General features: G+C 37.2%; 2 protein-coding genes across 4 annotated transcripts in view; one reads left to right on the forward strand and one right to left on the reverse strand.

Moving 5' to 3' along the window:
* The window catches only part of LOC106093993 (cytosolic endo-beta-N-acetylglucosaminidase), a 91,582-nt gene extending 82,111 nt beyond the window's left edge, over nucleotides 1-9,471 (reverse strand). The window contains exon 1 of the mRNA XM_059366853.1: nucleotides 9,165-9,471. Coding sequence (XP_059222836.1) covers nucleotides 9,165-9,192 — 28 coding nt within the window. The 5' untranslated portion in view covers nucleotides 9,193-9,471. The remainder of the gene's footprint in view (nucleotides 1-9,164) is intronic.
* Nucleotides 1-16,637, forward strand: part of LOC106093711 (uncharacterized) — a 504,285-nt gene that overhangs the window by 438,904 nt on the left and 48,744 nt on the right. The window lies entirely within an intron of this gene.

A 16,637-nucleotide genomic window follows, 5' to 3' on the forward strand; every position in this document is an offset into this window, starting at 1 on the left:
TTTCCCAAAACACCCCCAAGCAGGACTTATTTACTGACCATGGCAATATGGGGCTTCAATAAAAGGTATTTGAATGTTGAATACGAATCTGATATCCCCCAAAGGGGACAAATTTACGACCATAGCAATATGGGGCTCAAAAGAAAAGTCTTTGGAAGTAAAGCACTAATCTGATACCAATATTCGGGAAAATTGTCTATTGGGGCCACCCCACCCCCACAACACCACCCACATAGGAAATATTTGCTGACTATTGCAATATGAGGCTCAAATAAGAGGGTTTTTAGAGTAGAACACGAATCCGATATATATATTCAAGGCCAACTCACTGAGTGGCTGCCCATCCCCCAAAACACCCCCCAAGCCGGTCATGTTTACCGACTATGGAAATATGGGGCTCAAATTAAAGGTATGTGGAGTAGACCACGTATCTGATATCAACATTAGGGGCCAACTGTCTAGCGGACGTCCCAACACCATAACAACCCCCAAATAGCCCGTATTTGCTCACCAAGACAATTTGGGTCTTAAAGAGAGTGGAACTATATATTCATAGTTTTTAGGGCCAATACCCCAAACCGGACATTTTTGCTGAATTTTGCAATAAGGAGTTTAAATGAGATTAGAAAACGAATTTGATATCCAATTTTGAGGGCAATGTCAATATGGGGTTCAAATAAATGGTATATAATGAGAATAGAGCACGTTGCTGATGCTGGGCTTACCGGAAAATATATCAGCAATCCCCAAAACACCCCTATTCCTTAAACAACCCTTAATCGGGCATATTTACCGACCATGTCAATGTGGAGCTTAAATGAAAGGTATTGGGGGTAGAACAAGAATTGATACACATTTTCGGGACCAATTTTCTGGGGTATACCCCTTTCCCAAAATACCCCACAAACAGCAATTTTTTACTGACCATCGCAATATAGGGCTCAAATAAAGGTATTTGGGAGTAGAATACTAATTTGATATCCAAATGTAGGACCATGTATTAAGGGCATCACCCCTTTCCCAAAACACCCCTAAAGGGAAAAAATTTTCGACCGTGCCAATATGTGGCTCAAATGAAAGGCATTTGAGATTAGAAAACGAATTTGATAACCTATTTTTGGGCCATGTGTTTGGGGGACGCCTGATCCTGTAAACTCCTCTAAGACAATGGCAATATGGGGTTTAATTAAATGGTATTTGAGAGAAGAATACGATGCTGATATTTTTTCAGGGCCAAGTATCTGGGGGACCAGCTCTCCCCCGAAAACACTACTAAATCAGACATCATGAGAATATCGGGCTGAAATGAAGTATTTTACGAATGGAGTACACCTTGCATTCAAACTTAAATTCTTAGACCAATAAAGATCATATGGGATTCAGATAAAGGCACTTATATTCTTAAACTGTTAGTCAAGTTAGCATGGTATTTCACTAAAAGATCTTTAATTGTCGAAAATAAATATTCCAAGGAAACTTTTGTTCCATATAAAGTAAAAGAAAGCGCAGCGGAGCGGGCCCGGGTCAGCTAGTTCAATATAAAATACATGTTTGACTCGTTCGAAGTTGAGCACGATTCCGCTAATGACAGCAAATTTTTTTATGAATTTGAAAACGGAACCATTTTCAATAGGAACAAATCAATTTCAAACACTTTAGATTATATTTGGATTCAGTGTCGATTTAACTTTTTCACGCCATATCAAACAATACAAGTATTTTTATCTGTGTATATAAATAAGTAAACAAACCGCCACTGAATTGGAATGCACATCCAGCAATTCCGCTAAGAACCAAACGCCGGTCTACATTTTTAAGTGCACATTAGAACTTTTTGCAACAGCCATGCTTGCGTACGTAAAAACAACCACACACCTTTCACGGTTAATCGGTCGACGTCACACACTTAAGCCAACACCATAATCTCGATTTATTGGCCATAAATCCGTGCATTCATCCACATTCACTTATTGGCTCGCATAAATGGGGAACATAATAAAGGCGATAGTTTCAACAAGTCAACACATCACTCAATCACTGCGTCCCACCACCATATGGCTAGGCGGTTAACCATCTTCAGACCTGTTGGTCTGTGGCTGTTCCTACCGGCATGAAACTCACAGACACGGCTCACCTCACTTCGCCGGCCTTTAATAGATGTGCATTTAAATGAGAGAATATTTCCGCTTCAAATCCAATATCAACTTATTCTTCAAGAACATTTTTCCGAAACAAACGGAAGTAAGAAACCGAACCTTTGCTTTAGGCACATACAATTTTTTTAGCGCGTTTCTGGGGAGCAATAAATGGCCCAAATTTTGTCATTATATAAAGTTGGTGTTTTTGCTGCTGCCATTTAAACGTATCCAGTGTGTTTGAATTGTGTCTCTCCATATTTTGCCAATGTTGTTTTAATTAGATATTTCCAACGTAGTAAAGATTAAATTTTACCATTTTAGCCTCCAACGTTTATCAATAATTCTATTTTTGTTATTCCATGTCCGTCCGTCCATCATTTCATTATATCACGGGTGCTTAGCATAAAAGTGAGTAACAGTTCTCTTAACCCATTGCAAAGCGGCAATTAACGAGTGTGGGTACTTGGCGCGAAAGGCCAAGAGATATAAATGTCGGTCTATATGAGATCTTTATTTAATCATGAAATTATTTGGGAATTGAAGACCATATGGGGATTGAAGACCATAGCAAATTTTTAACAATTCGTTTTTGAGATATGAGGCGTCGAGTGAGATATGATGCGAAACATTTGAAGCCAAATCGCAATATCTGTTAAGAAAAATTAGAAATTTGCACTCGATGTTTACATAATAATAATCTAGCTGTAAGCTCCATACAGGCTGGAACATTGAGGTCCGGTCTGTGTGGTGTTCATTGCTTGCATGATAAGCTTAGATGCGAGCTACCGGACGCGTAGCTGCAACGGCAGTCGGTGGACAGTAAGCGGTATCGAGCGGAGAGCCTCAGTAAGAGGCCGGGTGGCACCGGCTCTTGCACAAATACTGAGTGCCTATGGCGCACGAGTTCTTGGCGCCTTTAAATTACCAATGGCAACCTTGTTGCCACGGCGATCGGACTGAGCTTGCCCGATCCTCGCCCAGAAGCTTGACGAGGATCGCCACCTCCACATGAACAACAAAATAATAATTAAAGGTCTCGATTGAGTCATAAGGTGTTAAGGGTCGGATGCCGCAACTTCACAAATCTTTTATTTTTTTACCTTTTATTGGGGTGGTAACCTATTGAAATATTGCTCTAAAATACAACAAAGTATATTCTTAATTTTCTTGACATTCTAAGTCGATTTAGCCATGTCCATCCGTCAGTCTAACTATCTGTCTAGAGCACGCCAACTTTCGAAGAAGTAAGTTAGTTGGTAGATAGATCGTAACTTGGCCAAATGGGTCCACGTTATAGACCGTCTCCCGATTTGACTTTTTGAACTTCTAAAATGAACCATTATTAACCGTTTTGGCTCAAATTTTTCGTGTAGTGTTCTGTTATGACTTCCAACTACCGTGCCAAACTCATAACTTGATGTAGCTACCATGTAAACCAATTTTTGTGCAGATATCTTATGGTGATTTCAATTCTGAAAAAAATTGCTACACTTTTTGCATTTGCAATCGAACATGTTTATACGTCCATGTGTTTTCATATCAACCAAATAATACAATAACAAGTAAAAGCGTGCTAAGTTCGGCCGGGTCCTCCACCATTGATCGCATTTGTCGAGTTCTATGCGCGGTATCTCTTTTTAGACAAACATAGAATATTCAATAAGAACTGTTATGCTATTGGAGCTATATCAAGTTATAGTCTGATTCGGACCATAAATGAATGCTGAACATTGTAGAAGTCATTGTGTAGTATTTCAGTTCATTCGGATAAGAATTGCGACTTGTAGGGGCTCACGAAGCAAAATCGGGAGGTAGGTTTAAATGGGAGCTGTATCAAGCTATTGATCGATTCAGACCATATTATATACGTTGAAGGTCATGAGAGAAGCCGTTGTACAAAATTTCAGCCAAATCGGATGAAAATTGCGCCCTCTAGAGGTTCAAGAATTTAATATCCCAGATCGGTTTATATGGCAGCTATATCAGGTTATTTGCCGATTTGCGCCATACTTAGCACAGTTATTGGAAGTCATAACAAAACACCTCATGCAAAATTTCAGCCAAATCGGACGAAAATTGCGCCCTTTAGAGGCTCAAGAAGTCAAGACCCAAGATCGGTTTATATGGCAGCTATGTCAAAACATGGACCGATTTGGACCATTTACAATACCAACCGACCTGCACTAATAAAAAGTATTTGTGCAAAATTTCAAGGGCTAGCTTTACTCCTTCGAAAGTTAGCGTGCTTTCGACAGATAGACGGACGGACGTTCGGACGGACGGACATGGCTAGATCGATTTAAAATGATATGACGATCAAGAATATATATACTTTATGGGGTCTTAGACGCATATTTCGAGGTGTTACAAACAGAATGACGAAATTAGTATACCCCCTATGGTGGAGGGTTTAAAATCGTATGCTCGTCTTCGGATGAAGAACTTTCTAGCAATGCATCTAATAAGCCATTAGCTAAATAAAACGCGTTAAATTTTTCCATTTTTACGTATTTCTTTTCAATATCTTACCGCTTTTTTCCAAACATTAAAAAAATTTTGTCTCCTATAACAATTGTCATCTATAATAACTAATGAGCGCCATTATTTTAGTGCAGGCGCCTATAGTATGATAGCAGCTGATTTAAAGTGCGACATTCTACACCTTAGACTTGGCACGGTTTTTTGTTTTTTTTTTGGTAAATATCGTAAAAATTTATATACTTCGCTTGTTGTAATTTTTTCCAGATTTGCGACGATATTTTGGATATCTAGTGTTTTGCAACGACGTTTCCTATACATTTTCAGTGTGAGCAAATCTACTTATTTGAGAAGATTTTCAGAAAATCTCCTTCGAAACTCAAATACAATACTGCGTTTGTATTGAATACTGGTTATTATCGGTGTTTTCTACAGCACTTTTTCTCAACGTCTGACAATTTCTCGTTGAAATCATAAATTTTTGTAATTAAATGTAATAAAATCGCTTCATCAATTTAATTGCTAACCACAATATATATGCCGAACACAATAAAAATGCTGATCACAATAAAAACACTGTCAAAAACATCCCTGTTGACAAATACGAATCACTTGAATCGTAGTGTAAACCGGTTTTGGAATCGAGTGGATTTGGGCTCTAGTGGTTAACAAAAATAGGCGATCCTACATTGAATGTATCCTTTAAGATGTATTGCGCCTATAAAGGGCGCAATTTTCATCCGGTTAGGCTAACACTTTTTACAATGGGTTCTCCTACGACTTCCAAGAGCCGGTGCCGCCTGGCCTCTCACTAAGACTCTCCACGACTGCTACATTCCACTATGCGCAACCTGTGGACGCGCCCGGCAATAGCAATGAACACCACACAGATCGGACCTCAATGTTTCAGCCTGTGTGGTGCTCACAAATATCCCGTGCCGGGTATTCGGTCAGGTGCATTGCGACTGCCGTTGCAGCTAATTCGTATGGAGCATTCCACAATCCGCAGCCGGTGGATGCGCCCGGTAGCTCACAACTAAGCCCCTCGTGACTGCAGTGAACACGACACTTAGTGTAGTAGTGAGCACAATGTTCCAACTGATAGCCATTACAAGTCAACATAACTCAACATCGAATCATAACATGATATTGCTCCTGAATACTTGAAATGTCCATGGTTTAGGATATTTAAGGTTATTTATTTAATTAAGTGTAGAGGGATGTAAAAACCTTTATGTAAAAAAAAAATTTTGGTTATTTTTTATGTTAAATTGCGTACAGTCGTAAACCAAGCATACCGTCAAATTATATCTTTCATATTTAGGAATAAGAGATCATAATCTTAATTTTTGATATATGAAACATCAAAAATATCTTATTTTAACAGTTTTTTTTTCCATTTTCGCCCATAGTGAGCAGGTCAACTAATATTTCAATATTAGCTCAGATACAGCTATGTTGAGGGTATTCTGTTTTGGTATGTTATGGGTATTCAAAGCCCGATCCGGCCGAATTTGCGGGTATTTTTCGTGTTGGCAATATGCGTATTTAAAAAATGTTTAACAGACTTATCGATACTATAAGTGGTACGAAAACTATCGAATGGAACGAATATCAATGAATTCCATGGCAGCCGGTTGTACGTACCAGATTGACCCGATGGACTCCTTCATCGGCAAATCTATACAAGGTAAAGTCACTAGCCCAGCTGAAGGAATTTCGCAATTTCAAAGTTGTGTCCAAATGCCATTAGAATATCTAATGCTTTGTTTGGATTTTGAAGAATATTCACTTTTTGTTTCTTTTTTCACGTATTTACTGTCTGAATTCATAATTTAAACGTCTATAAAAATAATGGCCTGGTTATGCTCTCGTAAACATACCGTAAATGTAGAAAGACGTGTCAGCTGTTTTCTTTTTTTTTTTTTTGAAAACACATGCGAACACATTACGAAACTTCTGTCGAACGTAACTGGAAAGTAGAATTCAGTAAAAACAAAATTGTTAGTTCCGTTTTCGTGTCAGCTGATAAAATTTGAAGTTTGAAGAAATTTCAAAACCGTTAATGTATGTTTTGAAACTGCCTATTCCATTTCTCTGTGGAATTTATCGTTAATGACTAAGATTGAATGTGTAGCCCACCATAAAAAGGTGGCCAGTCTGCCACCATATACACATATTGATTTAGACCCGACACGGGATGATTATAAGCACCACATCAGTTGAAACTCTGAGCTCCAATTTTTTTGGCATTACGTGAAGCTCAGCCGAGTGCTACCGGGTGAGTCCACAGGTTGCGGTTAGTGAAATGATTTGTATACGGAGCAGCGGACGTAGGACGGGCGGCAACGGCTCTTGCTTAAATACTGAGTGCCTGTGATACTCATAGCTCTGCCAGAAATGTTGTATGTGTCGTAGTATAGCCCCAATCCAGTCCCTGTCTCTTGAAAACCTCTTCAGGCTGTCCACCGTATCCATAGTGTCCAGACTGGGCGGCGACTGTAGGCCCATCTCCTCGTTGTTAAATACCCTCTCAATATTCGAGAAGGCCGCCATTACGTACTCCTTCAGTTAGAATGGCGTCTCAACTTCTCAAATCACTACGTAGAGGGCCGTCTTTTCCGACCTGCCCTTGAGTTATGCCTGAAGTTCTTCGATGTCAAACACACTTTCACCTTCAAGTCTTTCTTGTTCAAAAATTGTTTTGTTTGAAATGTCATATGCTACGTTTTGTAATGAGCATAATTGCCTCGTTACATTTGTTCTACATTTACGAGAGCATATCCAGGCCTTAAATCTTTTAATTTTGTGGCTGCTACATTTGATAATGCAAATAAATACTTGAATGTCAATTTGACATCCTTGTTCATACTTTGTATAAATTTGCCTAGCTAACTCTAGTGTAACTGTTGTTGCACTGTTTTGTACACTGAAGCGGCATCCCTTGCCGTTGAAGGACTCCAACGGATCAATGCGAGACGTACAACCGGCAGCCATAGGATTGAGCACTAGTCTAGTCGTTTAGAACAGTAAATTATACTCCAAATACGGGCATAAGAAAATACTAAGCTTTTTATTAAATTAATAACGGATATGTTCCGCTGTTCCTTAATTGAATGTTCATGGGAAATTTAGTAGTAGTCGATGACGGATATCATATGGATAATTATCCAAAACACAACGTGGGTATTTATATTAGGTTGCCCAAAAAGTAATTGCGGATTTTTCATATAGTCGGCGTTGACAAATTTTTTCCCAGCTTGTGACTCTGTAATTGCATTCTTTCTTCCGTCAGTTATCAGCTGCAACTTTTAGCTTGCTTTAGAAAAAAAGTGTAAAAAAGTATATTTGATTAAAGTTCATTCTAAGTTTTATTAAAAATGCATTTACTTTCTTTTAAAAAATCCGCAATTACTTTTTGGGCAACCCAATATTTAGGGCAAATTTATGTTTGCGTACAAGACAAGCGTATTTACTTTATTTATTCATTAAAGTTATGGTAAATAGAGGAGAAATATTTAAGGGAATGGTCAAAGCTATGGCTAAACAATATAAAATATTTCCAGGATTTTTGTTTTTGCTTGTGTTCAAATATCTTAGTTTTATTTTTGTCCGGAGTCGAGCAAAATTGCCACTTCTCGGGCTCCGATCCAAGGCTACCAGTTCGCAGGCACACTTGATATGTTTGTCTGTACATGCGTTTTAAGTGCTCCATTTTGTCCTATTGAAGATGGTGTTTTTCTTCTTCGACAAAACAAATCGGACAATAAATACATAGCTATAAATAGTTGCTGCATATATGTATATACCATACTGCCGCTCCACACTCGCAGTGTCACAGTGGGTTAATTGAAAAGTTCTGTTCTGTGTTGGGTAGGCAGAACGACATGGTGTGTTGTATTGTAGTTCATTCAACACCAACACCAGAGTTAACAGCAAGAAATGTTAAATATTGGTCGCAGCAACAACAACGACTTTCCAAACTGAGTCACAATTTTCTTTTGAGTTTAGGTTCTAAAATGGAAACGGGAAGTGGAAGAACCAAATTGATATGGGGTTTTTCTGTGATCTATTCTCGCGTTAGGTGCACAGTGACAATATGTCATGGATATGTACAACTCGCACTCTAATTTATAGATGTTCCAAAGTCTAAACACCCATTTGTTTGAAATGAAATTCTGAAATGCCTTTTTTGTTTTTGTTTTTGGTCTTATCTTAAGCAAATGCCTCAAAAAAAAAAATCAGGCAATGTCATTTCATATTATCTCCAAAGCACTTTGCTACGTGCGTTTCCATCGGTTTTTTGCCAATGAGCGGGGGGTCTTTCTGTCTAGCGCCACCCCTAACTTCTCCACCATAGTCGGTTTGTTAGGGGATGGCTCGATGTGCAGACAAACAAGGTTTTAATGTTCTACATGTTTTGGTTTTTGTTTAGCACTTCAAAACTGAGACAATTACCAGACAAAGAGAATTGCTGGGTCTTAATAGCTAAGGCACATAAGGTAGTCTTAAATTAGATACACGTTCTCCAAACTCTAGACAACTTACTGCAACATTCATCTTTATTATCACACATTGTTTTCCTTTTAATTTAACTATAATTCTATAATTGTTTTTGTTTACTTCACTGTGATGTTTACGTTTCTTCTCAAATGTTTACTTCGTTATTTCGTAATTGATGTTTTCCACAAATCCACTTTGAAAAATTAAAAAAAAAGTGCGTGCTACACTGCTCCACAATTAATTAACTAAACAAATCAAATAGATATAAATATATAAAAATAATTAAGACGACCCCGACGAAATGTTCAAATGTTTAAATGTTGTCACGTTGTGTTGGTATTGATAGCTTTGTAGCCGAAGCAAACAGACCAATTGGTTGATTCTCATGGTTGCAAATTAGTTACTTTTTGACATTTTCATTACTGTGCGTATTAAATTAGGTTAACATTGATGGAAAATAACCACCAAAACAAAACAAAGAACAAAACAAAACAAAATTTGTCATTCACTGGAATTTGATACCACATCACAATTCACCATATGGTGCGGTATCCAATCCCGGCGAATGCGTCGAAGTTCCTCCAATTACCAGAAGATGTCGCTCCTGCATGTATTTCACCCGCGGTGTTTATAAAAGCCGTTGAAAAATGAAAATTTTAGACAACTGCTGTGCTGCCAAGCTATGTAGTTTTTCAAATTTAAACAATGACCGAAAGATGTCTCCCACACATAGATGTTAACTTCTATACAGAACACACAAGGGTAAATGCTTTGAAGATAACGCCAAACACCTGCCGGTGTAAAACCCAATAAATTCGTATACAAACGCCTCAATTTACAACTACCAACAACTATCTTTGAAAGACTCCACTGGTGCAATCATAATCCAGTTGGCATTGTCGTCAATGTCTTTTATGCTGGGACAATCTAAATTATTTTGGCCAAGTCTTCTTCTGAGTAGTCTTCCAAAATTTGGCCAATTGGTTTTCAACGTATTACGGAAGCTTATTGAATTCGCTCTGGCCGTGATATTCTTAACCTAATGTAGCAATGGTCTGCGAAGGAAACCCCCCACTGCTCTTTAAATCCGGATTTAATGAGCACTGTAGGCTCATGGAGACCCTCCAATCCCGAACCTCAACGATTAGATTTCCCGAACATATTGTCACACTTAATCTTCCTCCCTAATCCTATTAACAAAGGTAGCGGTGTTACCAATATTAAGTGTTATTAGGTTGTTAGTATTCAAGAACTCTGCCTGTCTGTTAGTCGAAAGGCAGATAAGTGATGACAGGTATGCTCCACCTTCTCACTGTTGTATCCGACGTTGACGACTCTGGGGGAAATACATACTTTTTATGACAAATAACGTCCTCGGCAGATTACCAGTGTTCAAGGACGTAGCCAGGTGGGCCGAGCCCCCCCCCCCCCCCACCAAAAAATTTCATACTTATAATATTCTACAAAGACAATATTTTGCTGGTGACAGACCCGCCTTAAAATTATTTTTCTTAAGGAAATATCTCGAAATTATTTTTAAGGATAAAATTTCTTGAAAATTTTTTTTAAGGACTACATTTCAGCGAAAAATTCTCTAAAAAGAGCTAACCGAGAAATTATTTTTAAAGCCAAAATAAGATTTCGCATTGTGCGACACAAAATTTGCATAAACATTTTGAAAGACTTTTTATTATGCTTATCTGTACCAAACAACATTTCCCTAGAATTTTTTCTATAGACAAAAATCAATAAATATTACGTTGTCCGATTTTTATGAAATTTTATATATTTATAATTTAGAGAATTTATATTGACGTAGCAATTTTTTAAATATTTTCAATTTTATCATCCATCAACAGACCATTTCTTTCAATGCTTTCTGTTCAAAAAGTTGCACAGCAAAGAACTTTAAAAATTTTGAATTTTAAAAATTTTTGAAAAAAAAGAATTTTTATTTCTTAAGCCCCTATAAGAAAAAATCATTTTCTTAATATATTTGAACATTAAGTGAAGAAAGCTGGATTTAATGATTTTGGCATAAAATCGCACCTGCTGTCAAAAAAAAGTACAATTATTGCCACAAATTAATTTTAAACGATACAAGACATTAAAAGGGATTCCAGAAAACTCACTCCTAGGAATTTTGAAAAACTTTTTCGTTTGATTTTTGGAGTATAAACAAGTAAAAGCGTTCTACGTTCGGCCGGGCCGAATCTTACATACCCTTCACCATGGATCGCATTTGTCGAGTTATTTTCCCGGCATCTCTTCTTAGGCAAAACAGGATTTAAGAAAAGATTTGCTCTGCTATTAGAGCGATATCAAGATATGGTCCGGTTTGGACCACAATTAAATTACATGTTGGAGACCTGTGTAAAATGTCAGCCAATTCGAATAAGAATTGAGCCCTTTGGGGGCTCAAGAAGAAAAATAGAGAGATCGATTTATATGGGAGCTGTATCGGGCTATAGACCGATTCAGACCATAAAAAATACGTATGTTGATGGTCATGAGGGGATCCGTCGCACAAAATTTCAGGCAAATCGGATAATAATTGCGACCTCTAGAGGCTCAAGATCCCAGATCGGTTTATATGGCAGCTATATCAGGTTATGGATCGATTTGAACCTTATTTTACACAATTGTTGAAAGTAAGAATAAAATACTTCATGAAAAATTTCAGCCAAATCGGATAGGAATTGCGCCCTCTAGAAGCTCAAGAAGTCAAGTCTCCAGATCTGTTTATATGACAGCTATATCAGGTTATGAACCGATTTGAACCACACTTGGCACAGTTGTTGTATATCATAACAAACCACTTCGTGCAAAAATGCATTCCAATCGGATCAGAATTGCGCCCTCTAGAGGCTCAAGAAGTCATGTCCCCAGATCTGTTTATATGACAACTATATCAGGTTATGAACCGATTTGAACCACACTTGGCATAGTTGTTGGATATCATAACAAAACACTTCGTGCAAAAATGCATTCCAATCGGATCAGAATTGCCCCCTCTAGAGGATCAAGAAGTCAAGACCCAAGATCGGTTTAATTGGCAGCTATATCAGGTTATGGACCGATTTGAACCATACTTGGCAAAGTTATTGGATATCATAACAAAGCACGTCCAAGTTATTGGATATCATAACAAAGCTGCCATATAAACCGATCTTGGGTCTTGACTTCTTGAGCCTCTAGAGGGCGCAATTCTTAACCGATTTGAATGAATTTTTGTCTGTAGCATTTTGTTATGATATCCAACATCTGTGCATAGTATGGTTCAAATCGGTCCATAACCTGATATAGCTCCAATATAAACCGATCTTGGGTCTTGACTTCTTGAGCCTCTAGAGTGCGCAATTCTTATCCGATTGGAATGAAATTATGCACGTAGTATTTTGTTATAATATCCAACAACTGTGCCAAGTATGGTTCAAATCGGTTCATAACCTGATATAGCTGTCATATAAACCGATCTGGGATCTTGACTTCTTGAGCCTCTAGAGGTCGCAATTATTATCCGAGTCGCCTGAAATTTTGTACGACGGATTCTCTCATGACCATCAACATACGTGTTTATTACGATCTGAATTGGTATATAGCCCGATACAGCTCCCATATAAATCCATCTCTCTATTTTACTTCTTGAGCCCCCAAAGGGCACAACTCTTATTCGAATTGGCTGACATTTTACACAGGTCTCCAACATATAATTTAAGTGTGGTCCAAACCGGACCATATCTTGATTTCGCTCTAATAGCAGAGCAAATCTTTTCTTACATCCTTTTTTGCCTAAGAAGAGATGCCGGGAAAAGAACTCGACAAATGCGATCCATGGTGAAGGGTATATATGATTCGGCCCGGCCGAACTTAGAACGCTTTTAATTGTTTTGCCTAAGAAGAGATGCCGAGAAAAGAACTCGACAAATGCGATCCATGGTGGAGGGTATATAAGATTCGGCCGGCCGAACTTAGCACGCTTTTACTTGTTCTCTTTAATGGGTTAATGCATTTTTTTATACCCACCACCGAAGGATGGGGGTATATTCATTTTGTCATTCCGTTTGCAACACATCGAAATATCCATTTCCGACCCTATAGAGTATATATATTCTTGATCAGCGTAAAAATCTAAGACAATCTAGCCATGTCCGTCCGTCTGTCTGCTGAAATCACCCTACAGTCTTTCAAATAGAGATATTGAGCTGAAACTTTGCAGATATTTTTATTTGTCCGTAAGCAGGTTAAGTTCGGACTATATCTTGATATAGCCCCCATATAGACTGATCCGCCGATTTAGGGTTTTAGGCTCATAAAAGCCACATTTATTATCCGATTTTACTGAAATTTGGAATTGTGAGTTGTGTTAGGTCCTTCGATATTCTTCTTCAATTTGGCCCAGATCGGTTCAGATTTAGATATAGCTGCCATATAGACCGTTCCGCCGATTTAGGGTCTTAGGCCCTGAAATTTGGGACAGTGAGTTATGTTAGGTCGATATTCTTCTTTAATTTGGTCCAGATCGTTTCAGATTTGGATATAGCTCCCATATAGACCGATCTCTCGATTTAAGGTTTTGGGCCCATAAAAGGCGCATTTATTGTCCGATGTCACCGAAATTCGGGACGGTGAGTTAAGTTAAGCCCCTCGATATTCTTCTGCAATATGGCACAGATCGGTTCAGATTTGGATATAGCTGCTATATAGACCGATCTCTCGGTTTTGGACCCTTAAAAGGCGCATTCATTGTCCGATGTCCCCGAAATTTGGAACAGTGAGTTGTATTCGGCCCTTCGACATCCTTTTTTAATTTGGCTGCCATATATACCGATCTCTCGATTTAAGGTTTTGGTCCTATAAAAGGAGCATATATTGTCCGATTTCGTCGAAATTTGGGACAGTGAGTAGTGTTAAGCCCCTCGACATTCTTCTTCAATTTGGTCCAAATCGGTCCAGCTTTGGATATAGCTGCCATATAGACTGACATCTTGATTTAAACTCTTGGCCCCATAAAAGGCGCACTTATAGTCCGTTTTCACTGAAATTTGGTTCAAATCGGTTTACTTTTACATAAGCTACTAAAAAGATCAATATTTTGTTTTACACAATTGAACAATGGCTTGTACTTATTAGTATTTGGTCCAAATCGGAAAATATTTCGATATAGCTGATATGGGGCATTTTCACGAATGGGGGATTTTCACGAAAGGTGGTTTACACATATACCCGAGGTGGTATTTCATTTTTTAATTTTAATTTAAATTTTAAAATAAAACCATTTCGTTTATTTTTTTCTGGGAATTCCATAATTTACAATACAGTATTAAAGGCAATTGGTGCGGAGCTCATAGTGATTAAGGGACGAAAAGTCTAATAGAAATTTGTTAGTTCTGCTGGCTTTTGGAAACAGTGAAACGTTATTTAAACTTTCTGTTATTTACTTTTTGATTTTCTTCCAACAAAAACTCTTTACAATTAAAAGATTTTGCGATTAATGATTTCCTTATGTGTTATGAACGAATGAATGAACTGATAAAGCTCGACGAGTCATTTTATTGTATGTTTATAAAAAGGAGGGTATTGAGTTCGTGTTTCACAGTATTTCACGGTTACTTTTTTGAAAAACAACAAAACACTGATAACATAACACTTTTATTAAAATTTTATCATAAATAATAGAAATGCCCTGATGAATGAATTCAGAAAGACTTTGTGTTTCAAAATCTATTATCTAAAATATGTAATCTTAAAAATATTAAATTGCACTGTGAAACACGGCCTTAAAACCAAGATATATTCATTTACAGGTAGTGGCAGTTGCCCAACAACAAAATATTGATAGATAGTGCTATCTGTCAAAATCGGCATTTATGACCGATTATGATTTTGAGTAAGTTCGCACCACTTTTCGTTGTTTGTGTGTGTGTGTGTTCTTAACTATAATACACCCACACACAACCCAAAATAGTTGACAGATAGTGCACTTCGCGAGAAAAAATTTTACTCAGCTGTACACTACCTGGTAATTATGTCATGCTTAAAATCCACCTTAAGTGAGGAAATGTGTTAAAACAATACTTGTCAGCAGAATTTTATCTATGAGAGCAAGTTTTATATTATATTGTACTTACGTTTGCCGCTGGGTAATTGGACATCAAAAAGTTGGCAAAGAAAGAAAAAAGTATTCAACTGCAATAACGTAGAAATCTCTACGTATTTCTGATTTTTAGTTCAACCACCTTTTCTTATTTTATCTCCAATAAATTAGGAAAACGTTAGGATTTATAAAGACATGATGGAAATTACAAGCATATACGACAATAGTTGGATGCAATTTTTACCGGACATCTTTACCATCAAAAACGGATTTTCGATCGATTTTAATTAAGATTTATTTTTTGAAATATTTAACAATTATTTTATTTGCTCAACGTTTTCAGTTTGTTTGCGTAAAATTTTATCGAAATAAAAGACATTTTAAACCAATAGACAGACACAAACAATAACCTGTTGAAATCATAAAACTAGTATGAGAGCAAAAATGAGCGCAAATGAAAAATTGCATAAAAATACTGAAGCAGATTCGCTGAAAGCTTCAATATACTTACACTAGTGTGTTGGTATTTAGCACGAAATTTAGCTCTGACTTTATGATCAAATGTCACCGCCGCACAGTATGATTTTTTCCACCAAAATTAAGAAGATGCTACACTATTGAAATTTGGCATATATACTCTGAGGGGTTATGTGAAAGGTCAAAACAAAAATTGGCGTGATCCGCTCACTTTTAAGCCTACTTCACTTATAGTGTTGGGCAAAACCTATGCAACTATCGTTCATCTTTGTTAACACCAAACAAGAAAGGGTGGTAGAAGGGGAAAGCAGCTTGTTGTTGTTGTTTCCCTCTACCGCCCCCTTTTTGTTCGATATTAAAAAAAAAGAACGAAAGTTGCTTAGGTTTTTCGCAACACTTTATATGTTGGAATCTCAAATGACAATAGTTTCTCAAAAAATATACCTTTATCGTAATGCACGGATTAGTGCACTCACAAGTTTATAACAATTTATTTGTATGTTATTCAATATTAGGATAATTCTAACACTTAAAGAAAAATTATATACATATGAACAGATTTATATAAAATGTTTTATGACAAAAATTATTCAGAGTCAAGATATTCTGTTCCTGGTTTGGACAATAAAGCAAAGACTTCGGAATCAATTGCTCGCTTCTTCGTTAAAGTTTATTTCCGCAAACTGCATATATATGGATCTGAAGATATAAGCAATCTATGTAATAAGCCAGTCTCTATTCGTGACTTTTTCCGAGTATAGAGTTCACGATAATTTCTTGCAATAGGAAGAATACATGTTGTAATTATTTCCTTTCCACGAAAAAGAATGTTGTGTACACTCACTGGCATCATGTACCAGGGATATTCGGACAAATAATGTTCTCTTGTCTCTCGTGCATAGTTATCAAAAGCAACATGAATTACAATATTTGGAACCCACATC

Source organism: Stomoxys calcitrans, chromosome 4 (assembly GCF_963082655.1).
Source record: "Stomoxys calcitrans chromosome 4, idStoCalc2.1, whole genome shotgun sequence".
Taxonomy (NCBI): Eukaryota; Metazoa; Arthropoda; class Insecta; order Diptera; family Muscidae; genus Stomoxys; species Stomoxys calcitrans.